This window comes from Phyllobates terribilis, unplaced genomic scaffold (genome assembly GCF_046119375.1).
Source record: "Phyllobates terribilis strain yellow unplaced genomic scaffold, ASM4611937v1 Scaffold_12__6_contigs__length_324123572, whole genome shotgun sequence".
Lineage (NCBI taxonomy): Eukaryota > Metazoa > Chordata > Amphibia > Anura > Dendrobatidae > Phyllobates > Phyllobates terribilis.
This window is the reverse complement of record NW_027362772.1, coordinates 31053456-31073367: the sequence shown is the minus strand read 5'-3', so window position 1 is coordinate 31073367 and position 19912 is coordinate 31053456. Positions and strand designations below refer to the sequence as shown.

General features: G+C 43.7%; 1 protein-coding gene across 1 annotated transcript in view; it reads left to right on the top strand.

Annotated features, from left to right (window-relative positions):
• The window catches only part of LOC141172982 (phospholipase A2 inhibitor NAI-like), a 41157-nt gene extending 26930 nt beyond the window's left edge, over positions 1-14227 (top strand). Inside the window, exons 2-5 of the mRNA XM_073657594.1 lie at positions 2417-2536; positions 3602-3748; positions 4870-5007; positions 13664-14227. Of these exons, the coding sequence (XP_073513695.1) occupies positions 2417-2536; positions 3602-3748; positions 4870-5007; positions 13664-13857 (599 nt within the window). The 3' untranslated portion in view covers positions 13858-14227. The remainder of the gene's footprint in view (positions 1-2416; positions 2537-3601; positions 3749-4869; positions 5008-13663) is intronic.
• The last annotated feature ends 5685 nt before the right edge of the window (positions 14228-19912 follow it).

Genomic DNA, 19912 nt, shown 5'->3' with positions numbered 1-19912 from the left:
TTTCCTCCAAAATTTAGGGGGGGAAAGTGCATATTATAGTCCGAAAAATATGGTACACAGTGCTATATAATATAATGACTGCAATATATTAAGAGGATAAAAACTTTCATAGGAGTGCATCTTTGATTTAGGCAAATCAATTTTAAAGGATTTGTCTACTACTTTCACATTGATGCCCTATCCATAGGATAGGGCATCAATGTATGATCGGGATCCCGCACGCGGCACCCCCATCAATCAGCTGCTATTGGTGCCGGCGGCGGCTGCAAGCCGAAAGTGCTTGCCTGTGGTGCTTGGCCGTCAAGTGTAGTGGCCGCCAAAGGGTACTGCACATCCGCCTACCGTTCAATTGAATAGGAGGCGGATGTGCAGTAACAAGCGCCGGCCACTACAACTTGACGGCCAAGCATTGCAGGTAAGGACTTCCGGCCTGTGGCCGCTGCCGGCACCGATCACAGCTGAATGGTGGGGGTGCCGTGTGAGGGACACCGGCTGATCATACATTGATGCCTTATCCTGCGGATAGGGCATCAATGTGAAAGGAGTGGACAACTTCTTTAAGTCTAATTTTTAGTATAATTCAGATTCTGATTTGTCTTGAATTCATTTGCTCACCTGTAGTCATAACAAACCATTCCACAAAATGTGAAGTTTTTAACTCCAGATAACTGCAAATGCCTTGATTAATTTTCCCTCTTTCTTTGTAATGTAGTGTGTTGTATGTGATGAAATAAGGTTCTACAGAGAGAAGAATGGGGGTCCAAAAAAAAAAAAATCTAAGCTACCTTTCTGGTGTTGGTGGACACCTCACTGCTAGTCCAGCTGGGAGAAAAACTGTTTGGCCTTAACTGTGGAAGTTTGGGTTCTGCTACCTACCTTTATTCGAAACTTCAGTTCGGGGACCAGAAATAAACCTAAACTTGAACCAGAATCCGAACCCATATGAAAACAATGGTGACTCAAACTTTTGATGTGGAAAATATATTCTCTTTCTCTCTCCTTCCCTCGGAACTCAGAACATTGCAAGGGTCTTCTGGGAGAAGTCCATATTCGGTGATTAGCACCCGACATTAACTGTCTAGTACAAACCCGAATTTTTAAGTTTGGGCTCACTCATCTGTAGCCTTGACCTCTTTCTTTGACCATTGAGTTGATGCTCTACTGATCTCAACACTTAAAGAAGGTTAGGTCAACTTGGACTCTTCAGAGACTTTACTGATTGATAAAATGGGTCAAGTAAGTGACATTAACATTGAATGCCTGGTCCATGACATTGAGTTCCAGGAATGTATTTCAAGGAAAGTTTGGTGGAAATTTAGCTCCATGCTCAAGGGTTGTCTACAGCTTTTCCCGGACCATACATGAACACAAGATGAATCACTTTTTATCCTGGAGGTCTGGAGAAGCTGTAGACACCTCCTACAATTGTTTCCCAGGAAAGGATGTAACTAATAAATGACCCAAGTGTTTACATCCAAGCTAGATTTTTTTGTTTTTTCCTGTAAAGGTGGGAAGGGTTTTTACTTGTTTCGTCACCATTGTCCTCAGAGCTGCCAGGAATTTATGGGGGTCCAGCTGTGACATTATACAGTATAAGCCCAGACTTCCAGAAGATCAAAGGAAAAGCCTCTGTGATTACAGAGAGGAAATACCGGGACAGTTATAAAATGGCCAAACACTAAAATACGGCCAGACTGTGTGAAAGAACCCACAAGGACTGGAAATCAGCAATTTATCTAATGGTTTCTAGGGGAAAAACTAAAAAGCTTCATGAGAAATAAAAACTATATAATGTAATCTAAACATCCACAGGGGGTTATGTGTGCTCCGAATCAACTACAAAAAACACATCGGTCCATGTACGACCCAACACCTGACAAGCCGTATAGTCAGCGGTCTGTAATAGGAAATAATGCAACTGTGAAGATGATCCGCAGTGCAAACGTTTATTGTTTTGCTAACATCTTTATATAGAAGCCATTACTATCGGGGTAAAACCTTTTGTGTTATTTTCGGTGGGTCAGTGGTTAGCACTGTATGGTGGCTCAGTGGTTAGCACTGTACGGTGGCTCAGTGGTTAGCACTGTGCGGTGGCTCAGTGGTTAGCACTGTATGGTGGCTCAGTGGTTAGCACTGTATGGTGGCTCAGTGGTTAGCACTGCAGCCTTGCAGCGCGGGGGTCCTGAGTTCAAATCCCACCAAGGACAACATCTGCAAGGAGTTTGTATGTTCTCCCTGTGTTTGCGTCTGTTTCCTCCGGGTTCTCCGGTTTCCTCCCACACTCCAAAGACATAATGATAGGGAATATAGATTGTGAGCCCCGATGGGGACAGTGATGATAATGTCTGTATAGTGCTGTGGAATTAATGGTGCTACAGTATATAAAAATAAAGATTATTATTATTATACCGTACAGGTTCTGCTCTCCAGTGCACACAGTGTATGGCTCTTGGTCTTTCCTCCTGCACAGAGGGGCCGACAGTCACTTGTCATCTCGGCCATGTTTGTACCAGTTTGTATCAGCAAACAACAATGGGTAAGATCTTCCCGAATCCCCATCTTTTCAATATCTATCATCTATTATCTATTATCTATAATTTATCTATTACCTATTAATTATCTATTTATCTATCTATTATCTTATCTATTATTTATCATCTATCGATCTATTATATATTATTTATCTATTATCTATTATCTATCTATTATCTATCTGTTATCTATCTATTATCTATCTATTATCTATTATTTATCATCTATTATCTATCATCTATCTATTATCTATTATCTATCTATCATCTATCTATTATCTATCTATTATCTATTATCTATTATCTATCTATTATCTATCTGTTATCTATCTATTATCTATTATTTATCATCTATTATCTATCATCTATCTATTATCTATTATCTATCTATTATCTATCTATTATCTATCTATTATCTATTATCTATTATCTATCTATTATCTATCTATCTATTATCTATCTATCATCTATCTATCATCCAGCTATCTGTCTTTTGAACTCACATATTTTCGAACATTTACTTTATCTTTTATTTTTTTTATTTTTCTTTCTTTCTTTTCATCTTTTTCTTTCTTCTTTTCTCTCTCTCTCTCTTTCCTTTTTTTTTCTATCTATCTTTCGCTCCCCTTCTTCCATCCCTCCCTCCTTCCTTCCTTTTTCTTTCTTTCATTTTCTCTCTTTCCTGCTTTTCTTTTTTCCTCCCTCCGTCCCTCCTTCCATCCTTTCTTTTTTTTCTTTCTTTGCACTTTTTTTCTTCCTTTTTTTTATTTCATTCCTTTCCTTTCTTCCTTCTTTCTTTCCTTCCTTCTTCTCTCTCTTTCTTTCTTTCTATCCATCTCTCTTTTCTTTACCCTGAGCAGCTGAGGGAACACTAGGCGTTGTGGGTGAATCGCTCTATGACTATTGTCGGACTCTCGGAGGTCGGTAGTAGCAGCCATAGCGGTTGTCTCTCAGCTTCCCAGGAATATTCCGCTTTATGCTGATTCTTTATGTTTGAATATTTGTATTAAATCCCTAAAAGAGAAAAAAATCATTTTGCATTAATGTCATCACTTCTTTATAATCTGCAGATGGCAAAACTGGTGAATTCTTGTACCGATCGTGCGGTCCGACCACTCACTGTGATAAGACGGGAAGTTTCACCACCGTGAATAAAAGTATCAAGTTGGGGGTGTCCTGCTGCTCCACTGACAACTGCAGCCCCCCACTGCCTCCATGTACGTACTTTACTGCCTGTGTCTGAACATTTACAGCTGGATTCAGATTCAGATTATCTTATTTATTGGAAATAGATCAAATTTGCAAAATATCCACTTTGATAATATGAAAGAGGTTTGTGCAGCGCGAGCGGATGAGCAGCAGCAGATAATGAGCGCAGGGATGAGACTCATAATACAGGCTGTATGGGGGGAGCAACACAACAGCGCCATCTGCTGTCAGTAACTATGTATGGATCCAGGTGTGTTCCCTGTGTGGTCTCATATTTCTTATACTTTCACTAGTCACTGACTGTCAGATACTAATAGGACCATTAATGGGACCACCCAACAGACTTCTCACTCCAATCTATCTATGGAAAAAAATGGAGCCGCACCAAAAAATTAATAAACCAGTTGTGGGTATGAGCTGATAAATTGTGGACACCTTGGTATTAATGGGTGTCGTATATTTAAAGAGCATTTATATCAAAACTGAATATATATCATCTCTTAAAGAAGAAAAATATTTTTTAAAGGGGAAAATATTTTTTTTACAATAGATTATTTCATATCTATCTGTCTATCTATCTATCTATCTATCTATCTATCTAATTATCTATTATTTACCTAATATCTATCTATTATCTATCATCTATCTATCATCTATTTCTATTTATTATCTATCTATTATCTATCATCTATCATCTATTATCTATCATCTATTATCTATCTATTATCTGTCTATCATTATCTATTATCTATTATCTATCTATTATATATCTATTATCTATTTGTTATATATCAATTATCTATCATCTATCTATCTATTTTCTATTTATTATCTATCTATTATCTATCTATTATCTATCTGTTATCTATCTATCTATCTATCTATTTTCTATTTATTATCTATTATCTATCTATCATCTATTATATATCTATTATCTATCTATCTATTTGTTATCTATCTATATATTATCCATATATGTATCTATTATCTCTCTCTCTATCTGTCTCTATTTACTTATCTCTATGTTACATTGTCACATTATAATAAATCCTACAACTATCACTCTATCCTGTAATCTTGATACTTGTCATTATAAAATGAAAAAAATAATTGCCCTATACATTTGCAGTGCCCCCCTCCAGCACCCGAAGAAATGGCAGAGTTTGCCCATTGTGTTCTGACACCAATGAGGCATGCACGGCAACCAAAACCATCGACTGTATCGGAAGTGAGAGTAAATGTCTTCTCCAAGTCACTAGAATAAAAGGTAACATTATGTTATTCAGGCCACACACTGACCACAAACGGTTGCTCTGTAACTGTGACCCTCTGGGTGTATGTCTCCTGCAAACATGTAATGTGCCGCGGGGCTGTAGCAGTGGGTGAGTTAATCATTGTCATGGGAATCCCGCGACCGAGAGGGGCCAGAAGATCACAGCATCTGGTTACACAAACTCCTGCATTGAGTAGAACTGCTTCACCATCCTTTTAAACAGTGCAGGTTTTCCTTGCTCTGTCATGGCAAGGGTTAATCATTTCAGTTGATCTCCTGGAGCTCTCCATCCTGAATTGTCTCAGCTGTTCTGTGTTGGCCACTCCACTCTGTTATATTTGCTTGCCATTAGCACTTGGGAAATGCCAGTTACAGTTTTTCCACTTCCTGGTTTGGAGTTGAAGGAGAAGTTCAATGTTTGGAGGAGGCGGTTAGAGAGTTGTTCTGGAGATTTCTGCTTGTAGTTGGTTTGCATGTGTTTATCCCTATCCTCTTCCATTTGGTTTCCCCTTCCTATTTCCCCTTCCTATACCTCCCCTCTGTTTCCCACTCTGTTGTTTGATGAGTGTATTTTGTATGATTGTATTTTTCTTTTATCCCTGTTTGTTTTCCACTGTCTGTCTGGTTAATCGTTTCCTGTACATTTCAGCCTCACACTTTTCTTGGTGGGGGAGGGATCAGATAAGGGTTAAGACAGAAGCATAGCAAGGTACGAGACCCCGGCGTCTCCACCATCCGGGGGACAGAGATAGCCTACCGTGCCGCTAGTTTGAGGTATCCAAAGTCCCTTATCTCTATGTGACATTCATCTTCCCAGAAAGTATGGGCAGCTCCTCCACTTTCTTACAGACAGATTAGTTAATGTTTTTTTTTGTTGCTTCCTAACAATATTTTGCATCCTGTTCTCAGGATATAAAACACATTAAATTTTCTATGAGCATAGCTACCACAGGATGTTACCTGATTCAAGGCAGTCATGGGTAGGGATCATTAATTGTAGGTACCAGGGTACAAATCATGGATTCAGAAGGCTTTATGGGAATCTGTCACCAGGTTTTTGCCACCCCATCTCATAACAGCATGATTTAGAGTAGATACCCTGACTACAATGCTGTGACACTTACTGAGCCGCTTCCTGTAGTTTTGCTAAAATCAGCAATTTATCTGCTAAAGATCTACCAGTTCTCTAAATATTGAGCTCTGTATAACCCCACCCACTGATTGGTTGCTCTCTGTATATACTGTATATAGGCAGAAAGCAGCCAATCAGTGGTGTAGGTGGGGTTATACAGTTCTCAACATTCAGAGAACTGCTAGATTTGCAGCAGAGAAAACCTTCAAAGAACTGCTAGATTTGTAGCAGAGAAAACTGTGATTTTTTTCACAACTACAGCAAGCAGCCCAATAAATGACACATCACTGGAATCAAGGTCTCTATCTCTGCACCATGCTACTAACAGATTAGACAACAAAAGTTTTGTGACAGATCAACTTTAAGCCTAAATTGGGGCTTTCAACACTTGGACTTAACTCCACACCCTTATTTCTTCTATTATTACTGATCTAGAAGGACATTTTTTCTTTGGCCAGGAATCAACTGTAGTTAGATATGTAGTTTGTAAATCAATGTTGAACTTTGGAAAGATCTTTAAGACTGGAAATAACTCACAAGGGAGAGTCCTCTGTGGATAGATTTGTTTTGGGCTTAGTCCTCATCACCTTTATAGTCACCTTTATAGTAATCTATACAAAGTACTGTGCTTCTTCAGAACTTTACAACGACTCGCACTCATCCCCTGCAGTGGTGAGCCGCTTCTTCTGGCTTAAGTGAGTCACTTTTGCAGCCAGATATTGATGTACAGAGAGATTTCTACCTTTTCTTCGTGTTTCGTGTTCTGATAGGGCAGGGAGATAAAGACTAGTGATGAGCGAGCATACTCGCAAGTACTCGGTACTCACCCAAGCATCTCAGTACCGAGAACTTGCGAGTTGCTTGGGCGGATGCTCGGATCCCCTCCCTACATGTCGCTCTTTAGAATGCCAATCAACATGCAGGGATTGCCTGCCACTCACTGTAATGCCGCAGCCATGTTGGTTGTGGCATTACAGTGATTGGCTGGCCGCACAGCGTCATCAGGTCTGTACCAGACCTGGCGCCGCCATGCTCGTCACAGTCACTCCAGATCACACAGTGTAGGGAGAGGTGCTGCTGAGCTAGGGAGAGATTTGGTTGTGTATTGCATAGTGTAGGGAGAAAATAAGTACATTACACATATCCATCTCAACAAACAGTCCTTCTGAGGACTAATCCATCTGCAGAGATATCAGGCAGGCAGTGAATATAGGCTGGCAGGCAGTGTATATAGCAGATTACAGTGCATATAGTACAAGAGGCTCCATTCCAGTTCTGCCTTTTGCTGCTATTAGATATTTCTAGACAAAGGCCAAGATCTCAGGGGCCAGGAATAATTTTTTGGATCTTAATCCTCATTATTTGCTTAAAAAGCAATCCAGAGAACACCGTTTTTCTGCGCCATTTGCTTGTTGGCACTGCAGAATACAGCCAGGTCCTTTCCATATTACAGCGCTAAAAAATCCAGCTATTTAAAACTGTGGTTTGTCCGTAACACGGATCACATATAATTGCGCTGAAAATACTGCCATTTTTGGCCTCCATTCAAATTTTTTTTCACTGTGTCAGCAAAGTTTTTGGCACTGGTTTGCTGTTCAAAATAGTTACCTACAGGCCAGGTATTTAAAACTGTGGCTTCTCTGTCACACGGATCACATTCACATGTAATTTAGCTGAAAATACTGCCATTTTTGGCCTCAATTCTAATTTTTTTTCACTGTGTCAGCAAAGTTTTTGGCACCGGTTTACTGTTCAAAAGAGTTACCTACAGGTCAGGTATTTAAAACTGGTTTCTCCGTCACACGGATCACATTCACACATAATTGCGCTGAAAATACTGCCATTTTTGGCCTCCATTCAAATTTTTTTCAGTGTGTCAGCAAAGTTTTTGGCATCGGTTTGCTGTTCAAAATAGTTACCTACAGGCCAGGTATTTAAAACTGTGGTTTCTCCATCACACAGATTACATATAACTTTGCTCCAAATTCAGCCATTTATAGTAAGCGTGGAAGATATTGTCCTCCATATAAAATAGGCAAGACGCGTGGCAAGGGACGGTAAACTGGACTGGTGATGGTGCCTGCAGAGGCCGAGGCCGAGGGCAAGCAGAAATTGTGCCACAACAAACAACCACATCTTCTCGCCTGATCTTCCTGTCCCAATTCCAAGGGGGCCGCTGCACACCACTATTGAACCCAAAACAGTATCAAAGGTTGTTGGTTGGATAGCAGATAATGCTTCCAGTCACTAAGCCACCACCACCACCACCCTGTCTTCCACACGGTCAAGTCTCAGTAGCCGTGAGTCTGAACCGCATATTCCTCACCCTGATTCTCCTTCCTCCCACCATGCCGAGTGCCCGGAGACAACTGATCCCACACTTGGACACTCCGAAGAGCTGTTCACTTTTCAATGTATAGATTCGGGCCTCTCGCCAGGTCCACTTGAAGCGGGGCAAGAGGAGATTGCATGTAGCGATGCCCAAATATTTGAGCAGCCAAGATCACACTAAGGCGATGGTGGGAAAGTGTCACAAGAGGTGAACGATGATGAGTCACAATTGCAAAAAAGTCAGGAGGATGACCAGGGTGCGGAAGTGGAAGACGAGGTTGTGGATGATATAATAACTGACCCAACCTGGCAGGAGGACATGCAGAGCGAGGACAGCAGCACACAGGAGGAGGGAGGCTGAGTACCCCAACAGGAAGGAAGAAGCAGTGTGGTGGCCGCAGACAGGAGTCAGGCAACCGTTCCCCGTAACACCAACACGAACGAAGTTGCCAGTACAACTGTTAGGTCTTCCCTAGTCTGGTTGTTTTTTAAAAACTCTGCTGATAACCCCAAAAAGGCAATTTCCACCACCTGCCAGGCCAGCATCAGCAGGGGTGGCAAAACTAGCAGCCTGATCACCACCAGCATTATCAGGCACATGGCAGCAAAGCACCTGACTTTGTGGGCCAAAACCCAGGGTCCAGGAACAGTGTCTGCGGGTGGCACCATTGCTTCTTCCGCTGTTGTGCATGCAAGCCAATCCCCTGTCCATGGTGCATGTGAAGATGCCTGTCATTGCACACTCTCAAGTAGCAGCATCAGGAAGCACGTCCACGTCCTTATCCCAGCGCAGCATTCAGTTGCCATACCCCAGTCCTTGGAGCAAAACCGCAAATACGCAGCCAGCGCCCCACAGGCCACACTACTAAATTCCCATATTTCACGACTGCTTGCGCTCGAAATGTTGCCTTTTAGGCTCGTGGAGACGGAAGCATTCCGCAACCTGATGGTGGCGGCTGTCCCTCGGTACTCGGTCCCCAGCCACCACTATTTCTCCCGGTGTGCGGTCCCCATATTACACAAGCACGTGTCCCAAAACATTAGCCGTGCCCTTAACAAGGCAGTTACCGGAAAAGTCCACCTAACCACGGACATGTGGACAAGTGCTTGTGGGCAGGGACGATACATCTCTCTGATGGTACACTGGGTTAACATAGAGGAAGCCGGGACCCAGTCGGACCTTGGGACGGAACATGTCCTCCCGACGCCAAGCATTGCGGGCCCTAGGTCAATCAGTGTTGCCACCTTAGTCTACAGCTCCTGCACCTCATCCTCCTCAGCCGCCTCCTCCTCTTCATCCTTCATCTTCGAAATGACCACATCAATCACAAGCTGGAAGCACTGCAGGACTGCCTCGGCCAAGCGACAGCAGGCTGAGATGAAGCTAATATGCTTAGGTGACAAACTGCACAATGCTGAAAAGCTGTGGACAGCTCTGAAAGAGCAGGCAGATCTGTGGCTCACACCGCTGAACCTACAGACAGGCATGGTCATATGTGACAATGGCCGGAACCTGGTGGCGGCTCTGAGGCGAGGCGTGCTCACACACGTACCATGCCTGGCCCATGTGCTTAACCTCGTGGTTCAGCGGTTTCTCAAATCCTATCCGGAGCTTCTGGATCTGCTTGATAAAGTACGCTGCCTGTGTGCCCATTTTAGAAAGTCAGCTACAGCTTCCGCCGCCCTTGCCATGTTTCAGCAGTATTTGCAGCTTCCGGCTCACAGACTGGTGTGTGATGTCCCCACGTGTTGGAACTCTACACTGCAGATGTTGGGAAGGATTTGTGAGCAGAAGCGGGCAGTTGTTGCATACCAGCATCAACAAGTCCGTCGGTATTCAGTTCAGACTCCACACATAAGACTTCAGGAGTGGACATGGATGTCAGACATATGTACCATCCTCCAAAACTTTGAGGACTCCACGAAGATGGTGAGCGGCGATGACACAATAATTAGCATCACCATCCCGCTTCTCTGTCTTCTGAAATGCTCTCTGCTCACAATCAAAGAGGATGCATTGCAGGAGGAGCACGATGAGATGGAGCAGGGAACCATACAGGGTGATTACAAACAGCCCAGCCTCATCTCATCCCAACGTGAATTGGGTGACAATGAAGAAGAGGAGAAGGAGGAGGAAGAACAGGAACTAGTTTTATGCGCTATAGACCGTACTACCTGCACAGCTGTTATACCGTCTGTTCAGCGTGGATGTCCAGAGGAAAGAGAGGAGGAGGAGGAGAGGATGGTCAGTCATCCTCTTGGTGATTACACGGAAGTCTTGCCTGTTAACAGTCTGGCACGCATGGCTGAGTTTGTTAGGCTGCCTTTACCAAGACCCTCGAGTTCTCAAATTTTTGGGTGACAGTCATTACTGGTTGGTGACATTTCTAGACTCACGCTACAAGGAGAACTTTATATCTCTTATTCCTGAGGCGGACAGGTCTACAAAAATGGGGCTGTACCAGAAGGCCCTTGTTGCAGAACTATTAAAAAATTCCCATCTGAAAACGCTGGCGGAAGAGGTAACACTTCGTTGGACAACCAAGGACTACAGGAGAGAAAGACACAACTTCAATCCAACAAAGGCAGGGGAACATTGTAAAAGTTCTGGGAGAATTTTCTCAGCCCCTCCCATCGCACAAGCCCTGAGGCGCGGGGTACTCTCACAAGGAATGTAAAGTTTGGGAAGATGGTGAGGGAGTAACTTGCCGACCGTACCATGTCCTCCATGATTCCTCTGTGCCTTATAATTATTGGGTATCCAAGCTGGATACGTGGACTGAACTGGCTCTATATGCCTTGGAGGTCCTGGCCTGCCCTGCCGCCAGTGTTTTATCAGAGTGGGTTTTTAGTGCCGCTGGTGGAATTATAACTGATAAGCGCATCCGCCTGTCAACTGAAAATGCTGACAGACTGACTCTTATAAAAATGAAGAAGGGCTGGATTGGGCCAGACTTCTCAACACCACTGAATGATAGCAGAGTAACATAAACACAAATCCAGTGTCTTTTTTTGGGAGGTGTATTCCCATGCACCTTTTCACACCCAAACATGGGTATACGCTTCCTGATTTTGGCTATTTGCTCTTGTCCTCCTCCTGCTCCTCATCCTCATCCTCCACCACCATATCACCAGGGTGACCATGGTCCGTGATGCAACACCCACATAATTTTTTTAAAGGGTGTTTATGATGCCCGTAAAAAAAATTTTTATACAGTATGTTCATGTGTACCCCCCCAGGAGTAAATGTTTGTCAGCCCATACACTTAGTGCATGGGCATTACAAGTATAGGAGACCCACTCCTTTTTAATGGAAACATTTTTTTATGAGGGCCTTCTATAAGTCTCTTCCAAGGGGCATTGTAGTGCCTTCAAATTTTTGGCAGCCCTTGCATTCACTGCATATTTAAACACAATGGGAGACCCACTTCCTAATGGAACATTATTTTGAGGAGGCCCTCTGACCTCCACGTCTCTTTCAAGGGGCATTGGAGTGCCTCCTAACTTTTGGCAACCCCCTGCATTCACTGTATTGGCAAACACAATGGAAGACCCACTTCCGAATAATGGGAACATTGTTTTCAGGAGGCCCTCTGACCTCCACGTCTCTTCCAATGGTCATTGAAGTGCCTCCAAATTTTCGGCAACCCTTGCATTCACTGCATAGGCAAACACAATAAGAGACCTACTTCCTAATAATGGGAACATTGTTTTCAGGAGGGCCTCCTCTAAGTCTCTTCAAAGGGGTATTGGGGTGCATCCAAATTTTCAAAGAGGTATTTGGGTGCGTCCAAATTTTGGGAAGCCCTGCCACTCACTGCATATGCAATAACAGTATAGGAAATCCACTCTTTAGTAATGGGAACAATAAAACATAGCCGGCTGATGGCTCTCTAAGAATAGTGAGGGACAACTGCTGGCCCTTTAAGAATAGTAAAGGCCGCCTGATGGTCCTATAAAAATAGGCTTTGTGACTTTCGATTTGGGCAATTTTTAAGCGCTGCGGAATATGTTAGCGCTATATAAAAATAAAGATTATTATATTATTATTTAGGCCCTCTGCAGACTGCCGGCGGGAGCTGCCTGAAAAATGCTTGAGTTTCCCATAGACTTACATTGGGCTCATTGCTCTGGTCGAGCACCCGAGTATTCCAATGTGCTCGATCCGAGCATCGAGCACCCGAGCATTTTAGTGCTCGCCCATCACTAATAAAGACCAGCGGGAACCACATTAACTTCAGAGCAGATGCTACATGGAATGGGTGACATTTAGGCGCTTCTTTGGTTGGTTTAAACGAATCTGACCTCTTGGAAAAAAAACTTTTAGTTGCAAGACAACCCATCATGATTAGGAATTAGTGGAACCATATAAGTTCAGGTTCTGGTACCCAACCTGGACTTTTTTCCAAAGTTCGATTCGGGTACCAGAACTGTACCCAAATTGAACCAGTACCAGAACCCTATTGAAAATAATGGAGACCCAAACTTTTGAGCTGGAAAAAATTTTCTCTCGCTCTCTGTATCGGACTTCCCCCGGAACTCTGAAGAATGCCACGCACTTCGGGGGAAAATCCATGCTCGACCTTTAGCACCGGACACTAACTGTCCGGTACAAACCCAGACCTTTTAACTTCAGGTTTGCTCATCTTTAATTGTGATCAGTGGGGATAAGATAGTGATACTTCCATGATCAACAGATCAACAAAACTCAACCCAGTGCCACTGTTTCGCTAAATAAGACCTAAGCAACAGAACCAAGACCGAGCAGCTAGAGCAAAGTTGTGTTTTGCCCTAATCGGTGGTTGACCTTAAGTTTAGACCTTCAAAGTGGACAGGAGATAATTTTTTTGAAGGACTGAACTTTTTTTGTATGATTTGCAGTAGCCAAAAGTTGGTGCAACATTAAACCATCTTGGAGGTTCGTAGCAATATGAATAATAACTACCGTGCATGATGTCAGATGTGTAGGTATACGAGGAACTTAGGTAGCAGTCACATCCAGTCATAATTGCTAGAGGAGCTCTGGTTCCTTTGCAAAATAAGAAAAATGCAACCTTAAAATTAGCACATGTCCAGTGGAAACCCATTTACATATCTTTGGAGTTTTGGTTGCTTGTCCGAATCATGTAGTGGTTTCTTATTGTTTTTCATTTGCATCTTAATACGTATCTCTTTATTTCTGGACAGAATCCCCAGACAATGTGGAATCCTTCCGTGGATGTAGTACAAGAAGCATCTGTGAGATCGGAAACCAGAATATGAGTATTGGGATCCTTAGCATGGAATCGACTTATCTCTGCAGCGGTGGAGCCATCACTGTGTACTTAGGGCTGAACTTTTCTGTAATTATTGCTCTCGTTCTGCTGTTACTCCAGGATTGAGGAAATTTACTGTCAAATTATATTTCATGGGAGAAAACATGACCCATTATTAAGAGCTTTCTCAATTATATCTGCTCTGAAAATGTGGAGACAACCACAATGTCCATCATCACAGCTACCAAAGGGGACGCTTGATGCATTCTAGTTAGGTGGTAACATGACTATGTAGAACTATCCTACTGATGTAGCAGCATGGACAGATTTTCCAGTTCAGGAATTAAGAGAATTTGATTTATTACCCTTTTAAGAAATGTAATGGCAGCCATATTGGTTGTCACTTGGAACAAATGTACGTAAAAAAAAAAAAGAAAGAAATATGCAGGAAAACAATTTAGGACTGTCCAAAGCTTCTCTACTTGACCTCTTGCATTTCATGATGATCCGTCTTCATTTTTTTTAATAAAGTTGTTTGTAATAAAAAAAAAATCGCTTTTTGTTGTATTTTGCTTGATTTATGACCTATTTGGAAATACTTTACAGCTAGTCACTGAAACCAAAATCCCCAAAAAACAAACACATAGGGTCAGATTTATCACTTGCATGTTATTTTTTTAGTCACTTTTGAGTCACTCTTGTCTTTTGGTATTCATTATTGTCATGGGATTCCTCAAAATGTCACTTGCAATGCTAACTTTTGTGCAAAAAGTTTTGTCGTATAAAAATAAAATAAGAAAAAATAATGAATTAGCCACAAAGATCTGGATTACAAAATTACTCCCAAAAAAGGGAATAAACAGAAAAACAAACATTGATCTGAGTGTCAGATCAAATTCGTCGATGCAAGTCTATAGGTCTGTGAAAGAACTGGACAGCACTCAGAAGCCATCCGGGATTTTTGTGTGCAGTGACACAATGTACGGTAGCCGGACCCCTCTATTCTTCATTCTGGGTGCACTAACAGCTCGTTAGACGCAATCTCTCTGCTCTAACGCTCCTTAGTCTGTAGACACCAGGATGCTTTATACCTGCGGTCTACAGAAGGGCTGAGTGTTGCAGTTACAGAAGCGCCAGTGCACACACAGTGATGTCATTGCACCACGCCGGGACTCTGATGTCCAGTGCGCGCACTGGCGCTTTGCAGGATGCTTCATCAGAATCCTGGTTTAAGTGAGTATATGATGTTTTACTTTAATTAAAACATGTGGTACAAGGAATCATAAAGTATGGGGGTCACTCATACATTGTAAGGTCTAGTGTTGGGGGCCCTCATACAGTGTGGGCACTACTTATAGTGTGGAAGATATTATATAGCGTGGGAGGGCATTATACAGCTTGGGTGCAAATGTGGGGGCTATTATAGAATGTAAGTGCAAATGTGGGGGCCATTAAACAGCGTGGGTGCTAATGTGGGGGCCATTATACAGTCTGGGTGCCAATGTAGGGGACATTATTCAATGTGGATGCAAATGTGGATGCCATTATACAGCGTGGGTGCCATTATACAGTCTAAGTGCCAATGTGGGGGCCATTATACAGCGTGGGTGCAAATGTGTGGGCCATCATACGGTTTGGGGGCAATTATCTAGTGTGGTAGCTAATGTGAGGGACATTATTGTCATGCCAGGTGTTAGTGCAACACAGAGGGAAAAGGGAGAGGGAGCCCAAACACTAGGGAAAGGGGGAAGTGGAGACCTCCTAGTCTGGTCAAGCATCACCCTGTCTCAACTGACGTCCCTATATTGGCTCCTGAGCAATTGCCGATCGTGTGCCTCACCCTTCTTTCCCTGGTGTAAGGCTATGGCTAGGGATGGAAGGAGATGAGCACTAGTCAATCTCCACTAAACTTTATAGACAACAAGGGTAGACAAAACAGGGGAAAATGGCTTAGCTTTAGATGAACTCCAAATGTGTACATGACCATAAGCTCCAGAGAGGACGAGGTACTGCTCCTGCTAAGCTTCACAAGTAGAAATGAATATAGCTGGCGACGCCCTCTCAGACACACCAGGTATATATACACCTAGGCCAGAGAGCCAGTTAGAAAGAGAAAGGTAGCCGCTCAATCCTAAAGACAGCTCCCTATCTAAGCAGCTGTCTACAATGCCAAACGTAGAGATCTCTTGCAACCCACTACAGGACGACTGCCTGTCACCTCTGACACACTCGTGACAATTATACATTGCTGGAGCTAATGTGCGGGTTATCATACAGTGTGACAACCATTGAGGGGTCCATCATAGAGTTTGGGGCCATTATCTAGTGTGGTAGCTAATGTGAGGGACATTATACAGTATGAAAGCTAATGTGGGGGCTATCATACAGTGTGGTGACTATTGAGGGATCCATTATACAGTGGGGGCATCATTATACAGTATGGGAGCTAATGTGAGTGCCATTATAAAGTTTGTGGGCTACTGTGCGGGCCACTTAAAGTGTTGGGGCCCTCATAAAGTGTAGAGACTAATGAAGGCTTCATCCTATCGTGTGGGGCCTACTGTAGGGACGATTATACAGTGTGGGGACTACAGTAGGGGGACAGTATACCTACTGTGTTTTGGGGGAGCAATGAGGATATCATATTGTGTATAGGGTAGCTGAGGCCCATCATGCTCCATATAATGGAGCTGTGTGCACATCATACTATGCTTAGGGGAGCTGTGGGCCCCTCATACTATGTATATGGGAGCTGTTTCGGCACTAAACTGCGTATAGTGTAGCCGTAGACCCATCATAATTTGTATAGGGGAGCTGTGGGCCCACCACACTGTGTATAGGGAAGCTGTGGGCTCATCATACTGTGTATAGGGGAGTTGTACATTGGTGGACTCAGAAGACATTTTTAAATGGGGGCACTTATGAAGTATTTGTAACGAGTCTGGGAGGTGGAACCACAGAGCAACTATACAAAGGGGCAGTCCTGGTAAGGAAGCGGGTGACACCCAGGGAAGGCAGGCAGGCAGTCACGACTAGTGACGGGGACAGTCTCTGGGTAAGAGGGCAGGAGGTCACGGCAAGTGACGGGGACAGTCTCTGGGTAAGAGGGCAGGTAGTCACGGCAAGTGATGGCTAAGCCTCCAGGTAGGCTAGCAGGCAGGTAGCGGGTGGATGCTCGCAGGTGAGCGGGCGAGAGTCTCTGGACAAGCGGGTGGTCACAGCAAGTGACGGCTGAGCCTCCAGGTAGGCAAGCAGGCAGGTAGCAGGTGGACGCTCCCAGGTGAGCGGGCGAGAGTCTCTGGACAAGCGGGTGGTCACAGCAAGTGACGGCAGAGCCTCCAGGTAGGCTAACAGGCAGGTAGCAGATGAGCGCTCCCAGGTGAGCGGGCAAGAGTCTCTGTTATGGCAGGTGGTCACAGCAAGTGACGGCAGAGCCTCCAGGTAGACTAACAGGCAGATAACAAGTGGACGCTCCCAGGTGAGCGGGTAAGAGTCTCTGGACGGGCAGGTGGTCACAGCACGTGACGGCAGAGCCTCCAGGTAGGCTAGCAGGCAGGTAGCAGGTGAGCGCTCCCAGGTGAGCGGGCAAGAGTCACTGGATGGGCAGGTGGTCACAGCACATGACGGCAGAGCCTCCAGGTAGGCTGGCAGGCAGGTAGCAGGTGAGCGCTCCCAGGTGAGCGGGCAGACGGATCCATAGACAGACTGGCAGGGCTGGTAGGCAGACTTTCGGACCGCAGGAATAACAGCAGATAGACACGAGTCAGGCAGGTATCAGACAGGAAACTGGCAGGTAACTGGCAGGTAACTGGAAACGGGACCTGAGGGCTGAAGCAGAGTGATGAACTATGCTACAACATTGCTCGGGCATCTCCATTTTGGAGGAGGTGCCTTATATATGGAGAGATCCTCCGGCCATTGGCCGGGGACTCCTTAGGACGGCGCGAGCGGCCCCTTTAAGAGAGGGGGAGCGCACGCGCGCGCCCTAAGCACAGTGACCGGGGAGGAGCGCGCGCTGCCAGCAGAGCGGGAAGAAGACGCCAGGCACGGAGTGGAGGTGAGGGGAACAGCGTCCCTGCCTAGCAGGAGGCAGGGACGCCGACGCTACAGTATTATTGTTATAGGGGCACTCAATATTGTCCAACAAAATGTGTTCAAAAATTAGGCAGATGTAATGTTTACACAAATCACTTTTATTGATTAATTGACATGTTAAAAAACTTACACCTCAAAAGACAACATTTAAAAGAAAATTAAATAGAGGAGAATGGATGTGCCATAATTCATACTCATAATTTATATACAATATGTCAAAGATAATATATAAAAAAAATCTTGTCCAACAATATATAGATAATAAATAAATACATTAATTTATATTTATTATCTATATATTGTTGCACAAGATTTTTTTATATATCAACTTTGACTTATTGTATATATTATGAATATGAATTATGGCACATCTGTAACTGGGATGTACAATTCCGGTAGTTTGCATTAAAGGGATTCTTTGGTTGAAACAAGTTATCACCGATCCATGGGCTACACAGTATAGGTGATCACTTATTGATCGTTTGGGTCCGAACACTGGAAATCACACCGATCGGAAGAATGTGGAAGTTTTATCCCTGACAGAACACTTATCCCCATTTTAAAATGCAGTGACAGGTGGGACATATGACTGCAGCTCCATTCATTCTCTTGGGGGCTTCCAAAAATAGAGCAGCGCTCGCAGCCACTGAGGTAATGAATGGATCAGTGGTCGAGTCACACATGAGCACGAGTCTAATGGGGATAAAAGCTCCAGATTCTGCCAATCGGTGCAGGTCCCAGCAGTCAGAACCCCACCAATCAATAACCTATCACTTATCCAGTGGAGAGGTGATTACTTGTTTTCACCGGAGAACCCTTGTAAGTGCATTCTGATGCTCTGGTCAAGGTATTTAATCTCTAAGGCCACGGCTCCACTATCAATATTTGGTCAGTATTTGGCCAGTGTTTTTCTCAAGAGTGGGAAACAAAACCAGGTGAGGAACAATCAGAGAAATGGTATAATAGAAACAAGTCACCAATTCTGCATTTATCGCCCGCTCCTGGTTTTGGCTCCCACTCCTAAGAAAAAATACTGACCGAATACTGACTGTCATGGAGATAGTAAGAAAGTATTAACAATTTTTCCCAAACCCCTTATTCCCCCTCCCCTATAGTAATTGTCAAACGACCAAGAGCTAACACTTGAACCATCTGCTCCTATGCAAATCAACACACACAGCAGTAGTGACTTGTAAACAAGTGCCAGCCAAGAGGTGCTACTGCCCAATTAAAATGCAAGTGTATTTTCCCCTGACAGACTCAGGGGATAATTAGACACAGGCTTGCAACAATTTACATGTAGCTGAGGAAGTTCTATTCCCAGGACATCAAAGGGAATCTAACAGAGGTCTCCAGACCTTTGGGCACCGACACGATATATTGAATATTGTAAGTTCCATAATTCCGATAATAATGAGACCTATATTTTTAGCGACAGGGTCAGCTAAGGAACAATACGGATATTTTCCAGTAGCTGTGAGCCCCTCCGGGGGGCTGTGGCACAACAGTAACAAAATAGCTATAATGTGTGTGGTCTCTGGAGAAAGGTAAAATCATAACGGAAAATATGGTATTACTTTCGGGCCTCTACGATCAACCCACGATATGTTATTGCAAAAAAAAGATATCTAATAAAAATATGAAGGCTGGAGAACAGCCCCCATGACGTCATCACAGGGAGTGTGTGGGCACGTCTCCCCTTAGGCATAAAAGAATCCACGGAGGATGGATCAGGACTCATATTGGAAGTTACATATTTTGTGTAGCACGGATCACGTTCGCTGAACGGGCATCGGAGTACTTCCTTCCACCGATACTTAGTCATCCCTGCGAACTGTATAGAGTAAGTTTATTTTTTAATTCTGTTTATTTTGTGTAACTGTATATTCTGTACTGTATTGTCCCCTTTGTAAAATCTTTGTATATTTTTCTTGACACTCCCTCCCTTTTGAATTAATTATAAAATTTAATAGCTCTGTTTCTTTTGCTCTGTACTCGTTCCCTCCCACAAAGCCATACACTAGCGGAATGCAAGCGTCTGGCCAGGCCCGTATCATATTTCAAACTTGGGCGGTGGAGGCAGCGA